The sequence below is a fragment of the Mobula hypostoma genome, chromosome 6 (assembly GCF_963921235.1).
Source record: "Mobula hypostoma chromosome 6, sMobHyp1.1, whole genome shotgun sequence".
In the NCBI taxonomy this organism is placed as follows: Eukaryota; Metazoa; Chordata; class Chondrichthyes; order Myliobatiformes; family Myliobatidae; genus Mobula; species Mobula hypostoma.
In genome coordinates, this window is record NC_086102.1 from 98,466,096 (window position 1) to 98,486,640 (window position 20,545).

At 42.6% G+C, this 20,545-nt stretch overlaps 1 protein-coding gene across 2 annotated transcripts in view; it reads left to right on the forward strand.

Moving 5' to 3' along the window:
* plcxd2 (phosphatidylinositol-specific phospholipase C, X domain containing 2) overlaps nucleotides 1-20,545 on the forward strand; it is a 49,778-nt gene that overhangs the window by 14,377 nt on the left and 14,856 nt on the right. Inside the window, exons 2-4 of one of the 2 annotated variants that reach the window (XM_063051312.1) lie at nucleotides 821-906; nucleotides 2,213-2,676; nucleotides 18,850-19,091. In XM_063051312.1, coding sequence (XP_062907382.1) covers nucleotides 897-906; nucleotides 2,213-2,676; nucleotides 18,850-19,091 — 716 coding nt within the window. In that variant the 5' untranslated portion in view covers nucleotides 821-896. The remainder of the gene's footprint in view (nucleotides 1-820; nucleotides 907-2,212; nucleotides 2,677-18,849; nucleotides 19,092-20,545) is intronic. The other variant, XM_063051311.1, reaches the window with a different exon arrangement.

The window sequence follows — 20,545 nt, forward strand, 5'->3', positions numbered from 1 at the left end:
TTTTCTGATGGCCATTCCTGTCCGTTGAAGATTTAAATCAGGGGTGCAGCCTCCCTGAGATACTCTGTCATCAAATTGCAATGATGAAAGCCTCCCTGTTCGAATAACTTTTGGCAGCATTTTTTTGACGGTTTTTACTTATTCAAATCTGCTGACCTGAAGGCTTTACTTAAGGAAATCCAATTCGTGAACGCTAAAAAGAAAATGTTATTTTCAAATACAGCAACTCCAGGAGAGTCAGTTTAATCTTAAAATCTTCTTGCAAGTGTTGCATTACCTCTTTTTACAAAGGTCGAAGCCTGTGGATTATAAAGGTTGTTGCAACTTGGATAGAAAATTGGCTGAATGAGGAGAAAAAGAGATGAGCAGTGAATGGTTGTTTTTTCAGACTGGGATTGAAAGGGGTGGGTAGGAGTGTGTTGTGGATCCCCAGGATCCAAGTTATTTCATGACTTGGGCTTGGATATTCAGAACGCTATTTTCATATTCGTCTGCAATCTCGGAAGCATATTGGAGTGTGAGAAGTATATCGACTTCAAGAGCTTAGCAGTAGATTGGTGGGTAAATGGCAGATTAACTTTATGCAAAAAATCTTCTAGTTTGTCCAGAAAGATGAGAAGTGGCAGTATAAATCTAAGTCCAGAAGAGGCCTCACAGCTCATTGGGATAATAAGGAAAGCATATGGCATGCTTGCCATTGTTGGTTGATGCACTGAGTTCAAAACTCTATAAGTTCTTTATAAAACTGGTTAGGCCACATTTGGAGTGTAGCATTCAACTCCTGACAGTTGAACTAATACAGGCAAACGTGTTATTACAGGAAGGACGTGGAGGCTTTGGGGAAGAGGTTCACCACGACGCTGCCACGACGCTGCCTGGATTAGAGGGCATTTACTATGAGGAGAGGTTGTACAAATCTGGGTTGTTTTCTCTGGGGTGGCAGAGGCTGAGGCCTGATAGAAGTTTGTAATGTGTGAGAAGCGCAGAATCCTTCGCCCAGGACACAAGTGTCTAACACTTGAAGGCATGTTCTGATAGTGAGAGAGAGAGAGAGGGAACATTAAAAAGGCAAGTATTTTTTACATAGAGAGTGGTGGGTGCCTGGAATATGCTGCCAGGGTTAGTGCTGGGGGCAGATACTCTAGAGGGATTTAAAAGTTTGCTGAATATGCACAGAATAGAGGGATGTGAGCAGATATACATGGACACTGCACAGGCAGAACAGATTAGTTCAGTTAAGCTTTTAATCACTAACTTAATTAGTTTGGCTGTAAGGCCTGTTTCTGTGTTGTACAGAACAGTTGAAAGGAGATCCACTGGACGCTACTCAATAATCAGCAGGAGTGGAATTTGGCTTTCAAAAGTGATCTAAATCAATTTCATGTTTATTGTCATGGGCATGCTTACCCAGCCGATGAACTTTTTACTGTATTGCAGCAGCACAGTGCAGTGCAAACATGTCAGACATAAGTACACACAAACTATATGTAAAGTTGTACTTATTTTTCATAGTTTACACTTATAGACAAGTGTTTGAAAGGTAAAGGAATTGCAGAGCTCTGAGGAGAGTTAGAGTAGAACTCGCTGAATTTGTCCTGACGTTTAAACTACAGGTCCGGATGAAGGGTCTCTTTGTTTCTTTCCGCAGATGCTGCCTGACCTGCTGAGTCCTTCAGCATTTTGAGGGTGTGTGTAACCTCAGGTTTTGGCTCTCTCTACATGCTACAACTTCTCCATCAGTCCGCAAGTTGCTGCATCAATGTTTTCCCACTGACCTTTGACAAATAATGTCATGTGTATTGGGGTACAGTGAAAAACTTGTCTTGAACACCATCCATCCAGATCAATTCATTACAATAGTGCATTGAGGCGTACAGTATAAAACAGTAACAGAATGCAGAATAAAGAGTTATGGTTACAGAGAAAGTGCAGTGCTAGTAGACATTAAGGTGTAACGTTGGGATGGAGGCCGGCAGTTACATGCTTTCAGACTTTTGTGCTTTCTGCCTAATGGGAGCGAGGAGAAAAGTGAATTTCCGGGGTGGTTGGAGTCAGGTGACTCTGACCAAGCGGGGTTCTGTCCAGCATCTTACTGCGGTTTGAGTCCATGTTGAGTTTTGATTTTGGGTCACAAAGAAAATGAAAGATTATTAAATTGAGACCGGGTGTTGTGTACCAAGAGTAAGCTGCATCTTCCCCGTTTCCTTCACAGGATCGCATGACTCCTTCAGCTTTTGGATTGATGAGACATCCCCTGTTGGTCTGGATCAGCCAGTTGTGGTTAGGCATCTGGCTGGAATCTTCCGCTCTCTCTGGAAGAAAACGATGAAGAAGTGGTCTGTGACGCAGAGCTTGACTTTCAGAGAGCAGCTGGAAGCCGGCATCCGCTACTTTGATCTCCGAGTCTCCACAAAACCAGGAGAAGAGGGCGAGCTTTATTTCATCCATGGGTTGTTTGGCAACAAGGTTTATGATGGACTGATAGAAATTAACAATTTTTTGAAATCTCACAGCAAGGAGGTAATCTTTCTGGATTTCAATCACCATTACGCAATGGAGGACTCAAATCATGAATACCTCATCGAAATGCTTAAAAAGATATTTGGATCCAGACTCTGCAGGGCCAGTCTGGTTCAGGAAATAACACTTCAGTATTTATGGGAACACAAGTACCAGGTTTGTCCTTGCAGCTTTTGTGTAGATTAGTAATTGTGTTTTTTTTTAATTTTCACTTGCACCAAGATGGAGTAAAAAGCTTTTGCTTGTGTTCCATCCAGCCCGATTATTCCTTACACAATAAAAGAGTGGAGAATATAGTGTTACAGAAACTGTGTAGTGCAGGTAGACAAAGTGCAAGGGTAGATTGGGAGATCAAGAATTCAACTTTATCACTTGTCAACTTGATAAAGTGTCTCAAAAGATGCCCTTGTGGTACATGTTCACAGACCTTTCTGTCTTCTGCCCGATCAGACGGTATGGTACTAAAACCTGAAATCATCCAGATATGTGTCTAGCCACACAGCAGAGTAGTGTTGAGCAATGAATAATGCAATAAAGTAGTGGAGCTGTGACACAACATGTTGTAGGTATGTAGAGACACAGAAATATGACACCGAAGCATAGCATAATTAGGCTGTTCTGCGGTCCATGTCAACATTTTTACATCGGTAGATTTCCAGTCTTTTTCCCTCAAGGTAAAGGAGGCCCAAACTAAAGCATATAGGTTTAAGGAGAGAGGGAAAGATGTAAAAGAGACTGGAAGGGCAAAGTTTTCCACACAGCCTGGTGCATACAGAGACAAACTGCTAGCGGAAATGGTTGAGGCAAGTATAATACAATGTATAAAGGACATTTAGACAAGTACACGGATAGGAAAGGTTTAGAGTAGAGGTCCACAGAGCCCAGTTAATGATACGGGTACATGGCATTAAAAAGGTTGGGAACCCCTGGTTTAGAGGGATGTCGGACAAATGCAACCTCTTGGTCAGCATGGATGTATTGAGCTGATGGGCCTGTGTCCATGCTGTATGACTATGACCCTAACCCTACTGTTGGGTATACATCTGCAGACAGATATTTGTCTAACCATACTGTTGGGTATAAATATGCAGACAGATATCTGTCTAACCCTACTATTGGGTATAAATCTGCAGACAGATATCTGTCCAACCATACTGTTGGGTATAAATCTGCAGACAGATATCTGTCCAACCATACTGTTGGGTATAAATCTGCAGACAGATATCTGTCTAACCTTACTGTTGGGTATAAATCTGTAGACAGATATCTGTCTAACCCTTCTGTCGGCTAAAAATCTGCAGACAGTTATCTGCCTAACCCTACTGTTGGGTATAAATCTGCAGACAGATATCTGTCTAACCCTAATGTTGGGTATAAATCTTCAGACAGATATCTGTCTAACCTTACTGTTGGGTAAAAATCTGCAGACAGATATCTGTCTAACCTGTCTAACCCTGGCTCTAACCCTTCTAGTGGCTAAAAATCTGCAGACAGATATCTGTCTAACCTGTCTAACCCTTCTAGTGGCTAAAAATCTGCAGACAGATATCTGTCAGACCCTACTGTTGGGTAAAATTCTGAAGACAGATATCTGGAATATGCCAAGACCAGTGGACAAAACAAATATCTTGGTTTTCGCTAGGTGGTGCAAGAAGTGGAGGCTGTCATTTCCTGAATTTACTTTTTCAGCATTGAAGCACTTGGAAGGAGGCATAACAAATTCCCTAACAATAATCTGCTAATCAGAGATCATTTCCAAATAAGAAATTATTTGTAGAAGCTCCTCGATAAGGCAGAAGAAAACAGGCTGATAAGAGGAGTTGCCTGTGTCTGTGAGTTGAAATGGCCAGAGCCTAGTGCCTGATTTGAAGAGGCTATAATTAGAGTGAAATGGTCTGATTCACTACAAAACGATGAAGAACTGGCATCAAAGATACGTGGGGAAGGGGCGCTACCTGTAGCCTTGTGCTAGAGCCAATAAGGGACTGGCTTGATGAATCAGAGTCCACAGAATCAAAGTAGAGCAATGTAGAACTAAGAAGGAAAAAGTATAATAACAGTTTTTGGAGGTGAGAACGAGTGAGAACTCTGGGGAGACCAACAATCACATGAAAGACCATAGTGCCTAGGTTAAGGAGAAAGAAAAGTTGTTGGTTGGACAAGAAGTCATCCCCTATTTGGTGTAAGTGAGTTTGGGTGAGTCTCTGTCCATGAGGAACAGTAGTATTCAGGAATTAAGCAAATATTTTAATTTGATTTGGTAAGTTGATATATTAAACTTCTGAGTAGTTTGAATTAGTTTGTGTGGTTCTTCACCTAACTTAAGTGACCAAGTTAATGGTTATCATATTTGGCATCCCTGGATGGGCTTGAAAGGAGAGATAGTCCAGCACCATGTTTGGAGTTGGTTAGCAGGTTTGGATATTAAAATAGGAAATTACTTGTATAGTTATTTAGGAAGCAGATGTGATTACAGGAAATAATGAGAAAGAGAAAACCGAATGAAATGCTGCAGGATCTATTTAGTAAAATTCAGTGTGGAGTGTAGAAAGGGAAATATGGAAGTAGAGAAATGGAAATGGTAGAGTCAGGGTTTAAGGATTGCCATGAACGTCATGCAGAGTTGGCACTGGAGTAGAGGAGAAGTGCTGACCACACCCAGTGTAATGAATAGAAAAGCAGTAAGATTGCTCTGCAGCTTAGTGAGGAGTAATATGTGCATTTGAGGAAGGACTAATGATCGATTGGGGTGATTTGGCAGACAAAGGCAACAAACTACAGTAGTGAGGATGATTAGCGTTATGGTCAGGCTCCCTCAGGGTGCCCAACACACCCCTCCCTGGCCCCAGTGGCACTTGTGATAACAGAAAGAGACACTGGTGTCAGGGAGACTGGCTGTGACATGGTACTCTACTCCTTTTGATGTGGCCCAATTAAGCACCATAGCTGTAAGAAAACCAAAACGTGGACTGGGGGACAAGCCTAGAGAACTTCATCAGCGTATTCAATAGTGCAGGTAATACATAGTCTGAATGAAGGTGAGGAGCGAACGTAACCCTTGTATAACTTCACTGCTGCATTCACTCCTGCAGAAAGAGCTGGCACAAGCCCAGGAGACTGGGTGATTTACAGGCGGTTTTGGCAGAAGCTGCAGCGGTTAATCAGGGTAACCTGGTGGAGGCTCTGCACAAGTGTAGGCAGCAAAAAGGCTGGATCCCTCAACATCTGCCGCAAGATTAAGCGTTTCTGGTCCTGGATAGAAGGAATTTGACTCAACAACAGAGTAGAATGTGGCTTAGGATCCTGGTGTTCCTAGTACTGAGGAGGCTAAGATGTGTTTGATTATACAGATCCTATGGGTCCTTAGAAGGATGGTATGGGAAAGGGAGAAAGGAAGACCGACATAAAATGGCCCTTTTGAGAGAACGACGTGTGCAGCGACAGAAAGAAGGGGTATGAGCTGCCGATCAAGGGATGCTGCCTGCCAACGTACTCAATAGCTCAACCCCTTCGAGGGGCTGTGGAGGGCATGGGTGGACTACCTATAGTTCTTCTCTTGGCTGCTGTAGTGACCAAAATCCTGTTGAATATTCTCAATGACTGTGTACCCCAGCTTGCAGGGTTAGAAAATTCTCATAGTTCTCTGTCGGATTAGTTAGATATCAACCCCTTTTCACGCCGCAGATTCTATCCCTGTTTAGTGACTAGAGTTCAGACTGGATAAACAGACTTCCCAGCATCTTCCCTTCAAATCTCAAAGAATGTTAAATATTTAAAGGGAACATTGTAATTCTTCTAAACCCCAGAGGATATTGGTCCATCTACTCAACCTTGGGTTGTGTTGTAGAAAGACCAGGGAGTCTAAAAACATGGTTCCGAGAAAATGGTGTCACGGGTGGACAGGGTGGTGAAGATCTCTTTTGGCACGCTGTTCTTCATCAGTTGGGCATTGAGTATCGCCGAGAGGATGTTATGTTACGGTTGTGCAAGGCCACACTTGGAGTTTGTGCTCAATTTTAGTCACCCTGCTCGAGGAAAAGTGCTATAAGGCTGGAAAGAGTACTGAAAATATGAGGATGTTGTCCACTCGAGGGACTGGGGTGAGCTTGCACAGCCTGGTACTTTATTCCGTGGAGCACAGGAGACTGGCGGTTGACTTGTGGAGTGTAGGAAATAATGAGAGGCATAGATAGAGTGAACGAATGCACAGTCTTTTTCCCAGGGCTGGGGAAACAAAAACTAGCAGGCAAAGGTTTCAGATCAGAGGGGAAAGATTTACTAGGAACCTGAGGGGCAACCTTTCCACACAGAGTATACGAAACATGCTGCCAGAGGAAGTGGTTGAGGCAGATATATAATTGACATTTGGTCAGGTACCTGGATAGAAACAGTTTAGAGGGGTATTGGTCAATGTGGGCAAGTGAGACCTGCTTAGTTGGGAAGCTTGGTTGACGTGAATGATTGGTCTGTTTCCATGTTCTACAACTGCACAGATGTACTTGCACCTTGCCTTTTAACAAAAGTACCACAGTTTTTGTTCTTGCTGTAATTTCACAGCAACCTTTTTCACAACTTCCATCTGCCACTTTGACATGCACAATGGCCTGTGTCTCCTTATTCTCTAAGCTGATGTAACACCCAGTTTTGTCAGTAGCTGAGGAGCTGGTCTCCTCACCGTGTTTGATGACATAGACTGTAGGCAGCAGGACTACAAGCAGTGATCCTTGTGGCATTTCAGTATTTACACCCTGCCCTCTTGAATATATCCCATTTATACCTACACCTTGTTCCTTGTGCTGCAGCCAAGATTTAATCTGCCCCAATCCTTATGAGGCTTAACTTGATCAACACTATCGAATGCCTTCTGAGTATCCAACTATACTATGTCCGCTCTTTCCCATATCTAACTCCATGAATTTGCCACATTTTCAATGTTGAAATTTTGCATAGACTTTGCCACATTTTTGGTAATAATTGCAGCTTTTTTTTTAGTTACTGTTAATGTGGAATGCTGCAAGTCGGATTCACTGATTTATGGTGGTCGGTGGGGGAGTGCCACATTTTTAGTAACTAATTGCAGCTTTTCTTAGTTACTGTCAATGTGGAATGCTGCAAGTCAGATTCACTGATTTATGGTGGTCGGTGGGCGAGCTGCGTGGTCTCGGTTGTAGAGGGGACTTGGCCTGAAGCCGCAGTGTCGCCTCTTTACAGCCACCCAGGAGAGAGGTGTTGGAGTCAGCGTGCTCTACCAGAGTATGGCACAACGTCCAAGCTGGAGTCAGTACTGCCCCCCAGTATTAAACTTGACTTTAAACTTGAACTACTGACATCAGACTAGTTTCTTCTTGATTCCATTTCCCCCTCTCCTTTCTTGAATGTTGAACATGGAGCACTTGCCACTTTCCATGGAGACTCTCCAAAATCTAGGCAATTCTGTAGCCAGTGCTTTTAAAGGCCAAGAATGTAGGTGAGGAGATCAAGGGGTTTGCCAGCTTTAAGCCCCAGTCACTCCTTTCAATGATCTACTAATATGACATACTTTTGATTCTTCCCTTTCATGAGATCCTTGCTTTACAGTCATTCCTGTCTGTCCTTTATGACCTCATTGAAGACAGATAAAAAAAAAGTTTAACCTCTTTGCTTATTCACTTTTGTAATCTCCTTTTCTGCCACGTTAATTATTACTGATTGCTTGCTTTTTATTAAGAACAGATTGCAAGAGGTTTCAGTTTACTCATTTCTCTGTTTATCAGTTTCACATGTCCTTCACATTTAGTGAATGTTCTTTAGCTTTACAAGCTCTAATCCTATTATCCACATTGTAAGCTGCTTCTTAATGCTGCCTTAATGAATCCTGTTCACCATTGCTGTGCCAATTTTGAAGTGGAGTATTTATTCCTGAAAGTAATGTATATCTTGTAAAAATAAATATATATGCTTGGCATTGCTTAGGTGTTGCAATATGCTGTCAGCTAATTGGTTATTGATTGGAGCTAATATATTGTCTATATTTAAATTGAACACTACAATATCAGGCAATACAGGTACTACAAATCACTTTCATGAGAAAGTGCAAGTCTTAGAGCCCAAAAGTGCAAACACAGGCCTTTCTGCCCTATATAACCCATTTATCAGCACATTGGCCTGGTGTTCAGTATGCCTTAGTAAGTTAAGATACATAGCGTGAAACTTTATTGATCCCACAGGATATTACAGTGTCACAGTAGCATTACAAGTGCACAGGTATAAATATTAGAAGAGAAGTAGAAAGAATAAAAAAAATAATTTACCTCAAAAAGTCTAACAGAAGAGGGTCATCACTTCCCCTGCTATAGGTTGATTCATTATAGAGCCTAATGGCTGAGGGTAAGAATGACCTCATATAGCACACTTTGGGGCAGCGCAGTTGTCTTAGTTTATTCTTAAAAGTGCTTCTTAAAACATTGTCCAGAATTGCCAGGATTTTCCGTAGGGTCCTTTGTTTTACCACAGCCTCCAGTATGTCCAGTTTGACTCCTATAACAGAGCCAGCCTTTCTAATCAGTTTATTGAGCTTGTTGGCATCACCCGTGTTGATACCATTTCCCCAGATTGTACTGGCGACAACAGACTGGTAGAACATGTGAAGGAGAGACCTGCATACTCCAAAGGACATCAGTCTCCTCAGGAAGTAGAGGCGACCCGGCCCTTCTTGTACACAGATTCTGTGTCAGTGCTCCACTTGTCTGTCATCCAGGTGCACCCCTGGTACTTGTAGGTCCTCATCACATCCACGTCCTCACCATCAATAGTAAAAGGGACAGTGCCGGCTTGGTCTTCCTAAAGTCCATCGCCATCTCCTTTGTCTTACTAATATTGAGCTGTAAATAATTCAGTTTGCACCATTTGCAAGTCCCCCATCAGGACCCTGTATTCATCCTCCCGTCCTCCCTTTATACATCTAACTATTGCTGAGTTATCAGAGAATTTCTGCAGATGACATGACTTAGTGTTGTATCTAAAGTCTGAGGTATACAGGGTAAACAGGAAGGGAGCCGATACAGTCCCCTGTGGGACCCCAGTGCTGCTTATAGCCATGTCTGACACACAGCTCTGAAGCTGCACAAACTGGTCTGCCAGTCAGGTAGTCCATTATCCAGGATACAATGGAAGTGCCAACCTGCATTGAATGAAGCTTTTCCCCCAACAATGAGGGCTGTATGAAATTGAAAGCACTTGAGAAATCAAAAAACATTTGGAGCAGCGCAGTTGTCTTAGTCTGTTACTAAAAGTGCTCCTCTGTTCAGCCAAGGTGGCATGCAGAGGGTGAGAAACATTGTCCAGAATTGCCAGAATAAGTGTTCAGCTAGATACTTCTAGGTATGTCACGGTCTCTGCCTCCACCATCCTGTTGGGCACGTGATCCAGATTTCAGTCACTTTACGGGTGGAAAATGATTCTTCCTTGGATCATTTCTAACCCTCATGCTCATTGCCTTCTAGTTTTTGGCACCTGTCCTGTGCAGAGCCTCTATCAGGCTCCTCTGCCCCAAGGAAAATAAACCCAGCTTAACTGAAACTGACCATGCCAAGAAGCATTCTGGTGAATCTCCTGTAAACCCTGGACTGTTTGAAACATCCTTCCTAAAGAGTAATACTATGTTTTGTGTACAGAACACCAGGTGCGGTATGATGACTTTTTAGAAAGTTGTAACATGATGTATTCGACGCCTTGGCAAAAGTGGGCAAGTATGCCACATCACCACCCTATGCTGCACCTTCATCGATCCCTCTGTCCCCAATACCATGGAGGGCCAAAACATTCATTGCGTGTGCTCTACTTTCATTAGTCCTCCCAGAGTACATTACTGAAAGGGATTAAATTCCATATGGCAAAATGAACCTCCTTGCAATGCTTCCAATATTTGTTTCATCTCCAGAGTTACTAACCATACCTCCTGTGTTCCTGTCATTTCCAGATCATTCATGTACATACAAACAGCAGTTAGTGGTGTACTCAGTACAATCCTGTAATACACCACTAGTCAGTCTTCCAATCATATTAAATTGTCCATTTTTAAAATTACTAATTAATCTTGCCTCAATCAAAATTTAGAGTAAAATAACCAACCATCCAAAATTCAGTTAACTTTTCGTGTTGTAAAATGCCCCCTTTCTCATGAAAGTAACTACTGGATGGTGAGGTTAGCATTAGATGTGGGCAACATTGTACTTTTAGTATCAAAGGGGAAAAAATAACATTGTTTGGACAAGTTTGTGTTCAACTGAGTAGTATGTCAATGATGTGTACAAAACTGTCATCTGCTAGCCACCTAACAACTGTACTAGCTGCATCAATTTTCTCTGATCTTTCATTGAAAAATTCAGCTGGATTGGAGAAGCACAGAGTGCAACATAAAGAGACGGTTAACACAACTGATTCTCAAGGGAGATTGAAAACCTGGCTGAGAGGTGCCATAACAACCTCTCACTCAATGTCAGCAAGACCAAGCAGCTGGTTATTGACTTCAAGAGGAGGAAAGTGGTGGTCCATGAACCAGCCCTTGTTGAGGGATCAAAAGTGGAGAGGGTTAGAAACCTTAAATTCCTCTATGTTATCAGATCAGAGGACCTGCAGTGGGTCCAGCACACATGTACAATTACAAAGAAAGCATTACAGCACTTCGACTTCCTTATGAATTTGTGAAGATTTGGCATGACATCTGAAACTTTGACAAACATCCATAGATGTGAGGTTGAGAGTATGTTGACTGGTTGCATTACAGCCTGGAATGGAAACATCAATGTCCTTGAATGGAAAATCCTACAAAAGGTAGTGGGCACAGCCCAGTCCACCACAGGTAAAGCCCTTCCCACCATTGAACACAATTACATGGAGCACTGTCATAGCAAGGAGGCATCCATCATCAAAGACCCTCACCGCCCATCAGATGCTCTCTTATTGCTGTTATCAGAACGAAGGTACAGAAGCCTCAGGACTCACACCTTAACAGTTATTACCCCTCAACCATCAGGCTCTTGTGCCAGTGGGGATAATTTCACTCAACTTTACTTGACCCATCACTGAACTGTTCTCACAACCTATGAACTTACATTCAAGGACTATTCAGCCCATTTTCTCAGTATTTATTGTTTGTTTATTTACTTATTATTATTGTTTCTTACTTTTGTGTTTGCACATTTTGTTGTCTTTTGCACACTGGTTGTTTCTCCGTCCTGTTGGGTGCGGTCTTTCATTGATTGTGTTATGGTTCTTGGATTTACTGAGTATGCCCGCAAGAAAACAAATCTCAGGGTTTTATGCTGACTTTGTGTACTTTGATAATAAATTTACTTTAAACTTTTGAACTTTAAATGAGGTCCTAGAGTCAGCTTAAATGAAAACATTGCCTTGAAGCAGAAAGTATCAAGACATGGTAAAGGGTTAAAAAATGCAGGTCCTATAAATCTTGAATCAAAGGAAATGCTGGAGATCAGGTGGCATCTGTAGAGAGAGGAACATCTAACATCTCAGGGAAATGACCTGATATACAAATTTTTTTGACTCTGCTCAGAGGCTTCCTGACCTACTCAGCAATTTCCTATTTTTATTTGCAGTAAAGGGTTAATTTTCCTGGCTGATGGATTGGGAGACAGTGGTGTTCCTCAGTGCTCCATGTTTTTCATGTACACTCAGTTGCCACGTTGTTAGCTATACCTGTACACCTGCTTGTTAATGAAAAAATCTAATCAGCCAATCATGTTCAGCAGCTCAATGCATAAAAGCACGCAGACATGGTCAAGAGGTTATGTTGTTGTTCAGGCCAAACATCAGAATGGGGAAGAAATGTGATCTAAAGTGACTTTGACTGTGGAATAATTGTTGGTGCCAGACAGGGTGAGTTGAGTATCTCAGAAACTGCTGATTACCTAGGATTTTTTGCATTCAATGTTCTCTAGAGTTTAGAGAATGGTACAGAAAAACATCCAGTGAGTGGCACCTTGTTAATGAGAGGGCAAGAGGAGAATGGCCAGACTGGTTCAAGCTGACAGGAAGGCAACAGTAACTCAAATAACCATGTGTCACAACAGTCGTGTCCGCCAGGGCATCTCTGAATGCACAACATGTTCAAACTACAGAAGATGGCACTGGGTTCCACTCGTGTACCTAATAAAGTGGCCATTGAGTGTGAATAACACCATGGACATTGGAGTGCGGTAGGAGCTTAGGAAACTTGCCGGTTACTTTGGTAATGCCGTAACCAGTGTGCATGGTATCTGGTGCAGAAGTTTGCTCTGGCTTTATTGTTACTGGAACATTGCATCCCACCTGATCACTGCTCTTTAGAACAGAAGAATTACAGATGAGATTTACCAGGTTGTCTCAGACTGTAGGGCTTCAGCTACAAGGTTTTACCGGGGACACCATTCTCCTTGGCAGTGTTGGATTTCAACAGGTTTAGATGAGATATATAGAACAGCTGTTTCCGTCAGCTGAGGGAACAGGGCCTAGAGAGCAAAGATGTAGGGAAAATGTGACAGCGCTTCTTTGCTCAGTGATGGCTACTGACCTAGAACTGTCTCTAAAGATAATGAAAAGAAACATGGTCAAAGATTGGAAAGGAAATTGAAATTAAACTAATTTGGCAGGGGAATGGGAACCGGAGTGATAGGGCTGGGAAGGAAAAAACAGAAATAAATCAAAGATAGAGTCCAACAGAGATGATAGAAAGGCCAGACAGGAGATGAGGCATAATCACAGCCAGTGGGATGAGTTGCAGGGCAATAGTGGTGTGGTGCAGTTAAAACAGAAAGCAACAAATACTGGACCGAAAGTGTTGTACAGTATTTGAATGCACACAGCATAAGAAATAAAATGGTCAATCTTGAAATTCAGCTACAGATTGGCAAGTGTGACATTGTGGCCATCTCTGAAACTTGGCTAAAGGGCGACTGCCATTGGGAGCTGAACATCCAAGGGCATACAGTGTATTGGAAAGATAGGTTAGTAGCAGAGGAGGTGGTGTGGCCCTGTGTATAAGAAATAATATTGAATCATTTAGAAAGGAATGACACAGGATTGGAAGGTGTAGAGTCTCTATGGGTTGAGTGAAGTAATGGCAAGGGTAAATGGCAGTTGTATACAGGCCTCCAAACAGCAGCTGGGATGTGGATTACAAATTACAGCAGGAGGTAGAAAAGGCATGTCAGAAGGGCAATGTCATGATAATCGTTTGTGGATTTTAACATTAGATTGGGAAAACCAGGCCAGTACTGGACCTCAAAAGAGAGAATTTGTAGAATGTCTCAGGGATGGCTTTTTAGAACAGCTTAGTGTTGACCCACTAGGGGATCGGCTGTGCTGGATTGGGTGTTGCGCAATGATCCGGAAGTGATAAGAGAGCTTAAGGTTAAGGAACCCACAGGGAACAGTGATCACAATATGATTGAGTTCACTTTGAAATTTGAGAAGAAGAAACTAAATTCTAATGCGTCGGTATTTCAGTGGAATAAAGGAAATTACAATGGCATGAGAGGGGAACTGGCCGGGGTTGACTGGAAAGGGACGCTAGCAGGAAGGACAGCAGAGCAGCAATGGCTGGAGTTTCTGTGAAAAATGAGGGAAGTGCAAGACAGATATATTCCAAATAAGAAGAAATTTTCGAATAGAAGGACACTACCATTGCTGACAAGTGAAGTCAGAGCCAAAGTAAAAGCTAAAGAGAAGGCATACAAGGAAGCCAAAGCTAGTGGCAAGATAGAGGATTGGGAAGCTTTTAAAAACTTGCAGAAGAAAACTAAGAAGGTCATTAGGAAGGAAAAGATGGATTATGAAAGGAAGCTGGTGACTAATATCAAAGAAGATACTAACAACTTTTTAAGTATATACAGGGTAAAAGAGAGTTGAGGGTAGATATAGGACCAATAGAAAATGACGTTGGAAATATTGTAATCAGAGACACAGAGATGGCAGAGGAACTGAATGTGTATTTTGCATCAGTCTTCACAGTGGAAGACATCTGCAGTATACCGGACATTCAAGAGTGTCAGGGAAATGAAATATGTGCAGTGAAAATTACGATTGAGAAGGTGCTCAGGAAGCTTAATGGTCTGAGGGTGGATAAATCTCCTGGACCTGATGGAATGCACCCTCGGGTTCTGAAGGAAGTAGCTGGAGAGATTGCAGAGGCATTAACAATGATCTTTCAAGAATCACAAGATTCTGGCGTTGTACCGGATGACTAGAAAATTGCAATTGTTACTCCGCAATTTAAGAAGGGTGAGAGGCAGCAGAAAAGAAACTGTAGACCTGTTAGCCTGATATCAGTGGTTGGGAAGTTGTTGGAATCGATCATTAGGGATGAGATTACGGAGTTCCTGGAGGCACATGACAAGATAGGCCAAAGCCAGCATGACTTCCTGAAAGGAAAATCCTGACTGACTAACCTACTGCAATTTTTTGAGGAAATAACAAGCAGTGTAGACAAAGGAGATGCAGTGGATGTGGTGTACAGTCATCCCTCGGTATCAGCGGGGGATTGGTTCCAGGACCCTCCGCGGATATTAAATTCCGAGGATGCTCAAGTCTCTTATATAAAATGGCGTGAATGTCCAGAAAGTGTGTATGATATTAAAATGGGTGATAACGTAGACAATGAAGAAGATCATTAAGTATTACACTCTTCATTAAAGACCCCTCACACCCTCTCCATGAACTGTTTGTTCTTCTGCCATCAGGCAAACATTACAGGAGCATCAAAACTGAAACTACAAGGCTACTAAACAGCTTCCTCCCACAGGCAGTCAGACTGCTAAATAGCTGCTCTACTTGACTCTGCTTTGGACATTTTTAACTTGCACTGGACACTTATAACTTGATTTTAACTGACATGTGGCTGTTGTGTTTTACTATTTATTGTTATGTTTATCATTTAGTGTTGTGTTTGTTATGTTATGATTGCACTGCTCCTGGGAAACGCTGTCTCATTCTGCCTGCAGAGCTGATGTACGGTTAGAATGACAATAAAGTTTTTTGAATCTTGAATCTTGATCAGCTAGGTAAGGGTGTAAATGTGCTACAATTTGAACAAGTGTGAAATGGTGCATTTTGGAAAGTCGGACCGGGGTAGGAGTTTGAGAGTGAATTGTAGGGGCCTGGGGGAACATTGTGGAACTGAGGATAAAGGTGTTCAAGTGCATTGAAAATAGCATCACAGAAAAATGGGCTGGTGAAGAAGGCACTTAGCACGCTAGCCTTCATCAGTGATGGCAATGAGTGTAAGGGTTGGGACATTATGCTGCAGTTATACAAGATGTTGGTGAGACCATATTTGGAGTATTGGGTATGGTTTTGGTCATGCAAATTCCATGAGGGCATGACTCAGTTTTACTTGTATTTTTTGGGCTCAGAAAGGGGAGTTGGAGGGGTCAGATTTGTGTTTCAGGAATGTGGGGGAATTAGACGCCAGAATTAGTGTTTCTTGGGCATGGGTGAGTTAGAGGGTCAGTTTAGGTTTTAGAATCAGGAATGTGGGGGAATTAGAAGGCAGGATTAGTGTATCTTGGGCTCGGGGGAGTTGGGACGCGTTTCTGGACACATTTCTGCAAGGGGGGGTGGTGAGCAGCCGTAGTACTTTTTGGTACCAATGACATAGGAAGAAAAAGGGAGGCCGTCCTGAGAAAACAATAGAGGGAGTTAGGAAGGAAGCTGAGAAGCAGGACCTCAAAGATAGTAATATCCGGATTGCTGTCTGTGCCATGCAATGCTGAAGATAGGAGCAGAATGAGGTGGCAGATAAAAGTATGGGTGAAGGATTGGAACGGGGGACAGGGATTCAGTGGGCAGGTTTACTAGAGTTTGAATTAATATGGCAGGGGAACCAGTGTGATAGAGCTGAGGATGAGCCAGCAGGTTTACTAGTACATGATGGGTGTAACATGAATATAAGGAAGGACAAGCCAAACATTGGGTACAAATGTAGATGGAGCAAGGAGTTAAATTGTACCATAGAGGCAAAATTCAAAAGGGCGAAGAATGCAGGACTGACTTGCTGTATTTAAATGCATGTAGTATTCAGAATAAGGTGGATGAACTTGTGGCGTAGGGTCAGAGAATGTTGAATCTTTGTGGGTGGAGTTAAGAAATTGCAAGGGTAAAAAAAACTATGGAAATCGTTTATAGGCCTCCAAATAGTAGCCAGGATGTGGGGTTGAGATTGCAAAGAGAGCTGGAAAACGTATGTAATAAGGGTAATGACACCATTGTAATGGGGACTTCAATGTGCAAGCGTTGGCTGCCAGTGACTAGTGGTGTTCCTCAGGAGTCAGTATTGGGACTGCTACTTTTCACATTGTCAATGATTTAGATAATGGAATTGATGGCTTTGTGGCAAAGTTTGTGGATGATACAAAGATAGGTGGAGGGGTAGATAGTGCTGAGGAACCAATGTGATTACAGCAGGGCTTAGACAAATTGGAAGAATTGGCAAAAAAGTGGCAGATGGAATATAGTGTTGAGAAATGTATGATTTAAACATACATGTAGAAGGTTTAAACATCAGAGGTGCAAAGGGACTTAGAAGTCCTGTGCAAGACGCCCAGAAGGTTAATTTATAGAATTGAGTCTGTGGTAAAGAAGGCAAATGCAATGTTGGCATTTATTTCAAGGGAAATAGAATATAAAAGCAAGCAGATAATGCTGAGCTTTTATAAGACGCTAGTCAGGCCACACTTGAAGTATTGACAACAGTTTTGGGCCCCATATCTCAGAAAGGATGTGTTGTCATTGGAGAGAGTCCAGAGGAAGCCCACAAGGATGATTCCGGGAATGAAAAGGTTAACATGAGGAGTGTTTGGCAGCTTTGGGCCTGTACTCACTGGAATTTTAGAAGAACTCGTGGGGATCTCATTGAAACCTACCGAAATGTAGAAAGGACTAGATAGGGTGGATGTGGAGAGGATGTTTCCTATGGTGGGGGTATCCAGAAGTAGAGAGCACAGACTCAAAATTGAGTGGTGACCGTTAAGAATAAAGGGAAGGAGGAATTTTTTTAGCCAGAGAGTAGTGAATCTGTTGGATGCTCTGTCACAGACTGTGGTGGAGGCCAAGCCTGTGGGTATATTTAAGGTGGAAATTGATTGTTTACTGATCGGTCAGGGCATCAAAGGATACCTCAATGGACTGAATGGCCTAACTCTGCTATATATATGTGTACGTGTATATGTATGTATTGTATGTGTAAAAAATGTAGTTAGTGTTCATGGGTTCATTGTCTGGACATAAATCCGATGGCAGAGGGGAGAAGCTGTTCTGAAAACATTGAGTATGTGTCTTCAGGCTCCTGTACCACCTCCTTGATAGTGGAAATGAGAAGTGGACATGTCCTGAGTGATGGGGGTCCTTAGTGACAGATGCTGCCTTTCTGAAGATGTCCTTGATGCTAGGGAGGCTAGTGCCCATAATGGATCTGGCTGTGTTTGCAACTTTCTGCAGCTTTTTCCAATCCTGTGTAACAGCCCCTCCATAACAGACAGTGATGCAACCAGTCAGGATGCTCTCCATAGTGCATTGAGCATGTCTTTGGTGACATACCAAGCCTCCTCAAACTCCTAATGAAATACGACTGCTGTCATGCCATGTTTGTAATTGCGTCAATATGTTGAGCCCAGGAGAGACCTTCAGAGATGTTGACACCCAGGAACTTGAAACTGCTCACACTTTCCATTGCTGATCCGTCAGTGAAGACTGGTGTGTGTTCCTCAACTGCTCCTTCCTCAAGTCCATAATTAATTCCTTAGTCCTGCATCTGTGCTGCTCAACTCTGACTCTTAAGAAGTTCAAGTTAAATTATCTGGAAACAAATCTCTCAACACTCTGCCAGCTGTTTTGAGATATGTAGAGGGAGGCAAGTATTGCTTCACCCAGTCTTAGAGATGATGACACCATTCCCAAATGTTCTGTTTCAGAGATGGGGCAAGTATTCCTTCACCCAGTCTTAGAGATGGTGACACCGTTCCTAAATGTTCTGTTTTAGAGATATGGGGGCAAGTATTGCTTCACCCAGTCTTAGAGATGGTGACACCATTCCCAAATGTTCTGTTTTAGAGCTATGGGGGCAAGTATTGCTTCACCCAGTCTTAGAGATGGTGACACCATTCCCAAATGTTCTGTTTTAGAGCTATGGGGGCAAGTATTGCTTCACCCAATCTTAGAGATGGTGACACCATTCCCAAATGTTCTGTTTTAGAGATGGGGCAAGTATTCCTTCACCCAGTCTTAGAAATGATGACACCATTCCCAAATGTTCTGTTTTGGTAACTCCCCTGTTTTCTTTTGCACAATAACTTCCAGGTGCTGGTGTTTTATCACCACCCGATGGCTTACGACTTCCCCTTCCTCTGGCCTGGACATCATATCCCAGCACCCTGGGCAAATACCACCGATGCTCAGAAACTGGTGCAGTTCCTGGAGACGACCCTGAGTGAGCGAGCAAAGCGCGGGACCTTCCACGTCTCACAGGCCATCTTGACTCCACAAGCCAAAACTGTCATCCGGGGATTGATTGTTGGACTGCGGGACTCTCTGGTTGTGAGGTTGGCTTTAATTGTCTTTTTGGTGCTCACATTAATCGTTTTGTTCTGTATTACAAGGAAAAATAAGCATCGTATAGTAGTGATGCAAGTCTTTCAACCCACTGTCTCTATGCTGACTATCAGTTTCTGATCTGCACTAAACAAATTTCCCAGCTCTCAACCCTCAGCCTTCTGTCCCTTGGTAATTCAATGCTTGTCGAAATGCTTCACAGATCTCGGATGCACCCCTCTCCTCCGCCATTCGGCAGTGCTTCCCACATTGCAACCTTTCACTGGGTATAAAGAATCCTCCTCAGTTTTCCTCCAAACATCTTTACTCTTAGCCCAAACCCCCTCTCTCTGGTTTCGGACACCTCTGCCATGGGGTAAAGTCTCCAAACATCCATAGAATTCATGCCTTAAATCATTTTGAACTCTGTTCAGTCTCCCTTTAGTCTCCTTTGTTCCAAGGAAAATATATCTAGTCTCTACTCGTAACTGAAATTTTCCATCACAGGCAACATCCTGGAGAATCTCCTCTGCATCTTCTCCAGTACAACCACATCCTCCTAGTGGTTTGGTGACCAGAAATGCACACAATATTTCATCTGTTTCCTCATCTGTTGTATGATAATGTCTGTCTCTCTTGTATTCTGTACCTCAGCTAATTAATGCAAATATTTTTCATCACCTTAAATACCCATGTTATTATTTTCAAAGAAATTGGGACCAGTCCATCAAAGTCTCTCTATTCCTCAGTATTCCCGATGGTCTGACCATTCATAGTGTATATTCTACCCTCATTAGCACAGTCAAATGCATAACCTCACACAGGGTATAGGGAGTGAGCTACCAAAAGAAAGTATTGAGGTGGGTACAATTACATCATTTCAAAGACCTGTGGATAGGTACATTGATAGGAAAGGTTCAGAGAGGTAATGAACAAACTCAGGCAAATGGGACGAGCTTCGTTAGGCAACCTGGAAAGACTTGGAGGGATAAACTATTGCTCTACCCAACATCATCCTCTAACCTTAGACAATCCTCATCACTAACAACATCACCACCACCACCATTTTCATACCACCTGAAAAGTGACTGTGGATATTGCTTATTTCATATCCTAAGTATGAATGTACATAACAATAATAAGCATCATTCCCTGTGGTACACCTCTGGTCACAAGCTTCCAATCACAGAAGCACCCTCTAAGTCCTATTACAAAGGCAATTTTGGGTCCCATTTGACAAGTCGCCCTGTGTCCCATCAGCTCTAACCTGTTAGACCCTGTGGGACCTTGTCAAAGGCTTTACTAAGTCCATGTAGGCTATATCTACCGCACTGCCCTCATCAATAGACATTGCTACCTTTCTGGAAAAAATTTGTCAAATAGAAAATCCCTCTGACAAAGCCATGCTAACTGTTCCTAATTAACCTTTGGCTCTTAAAGTGCACATTGATGAAGCATCAACATC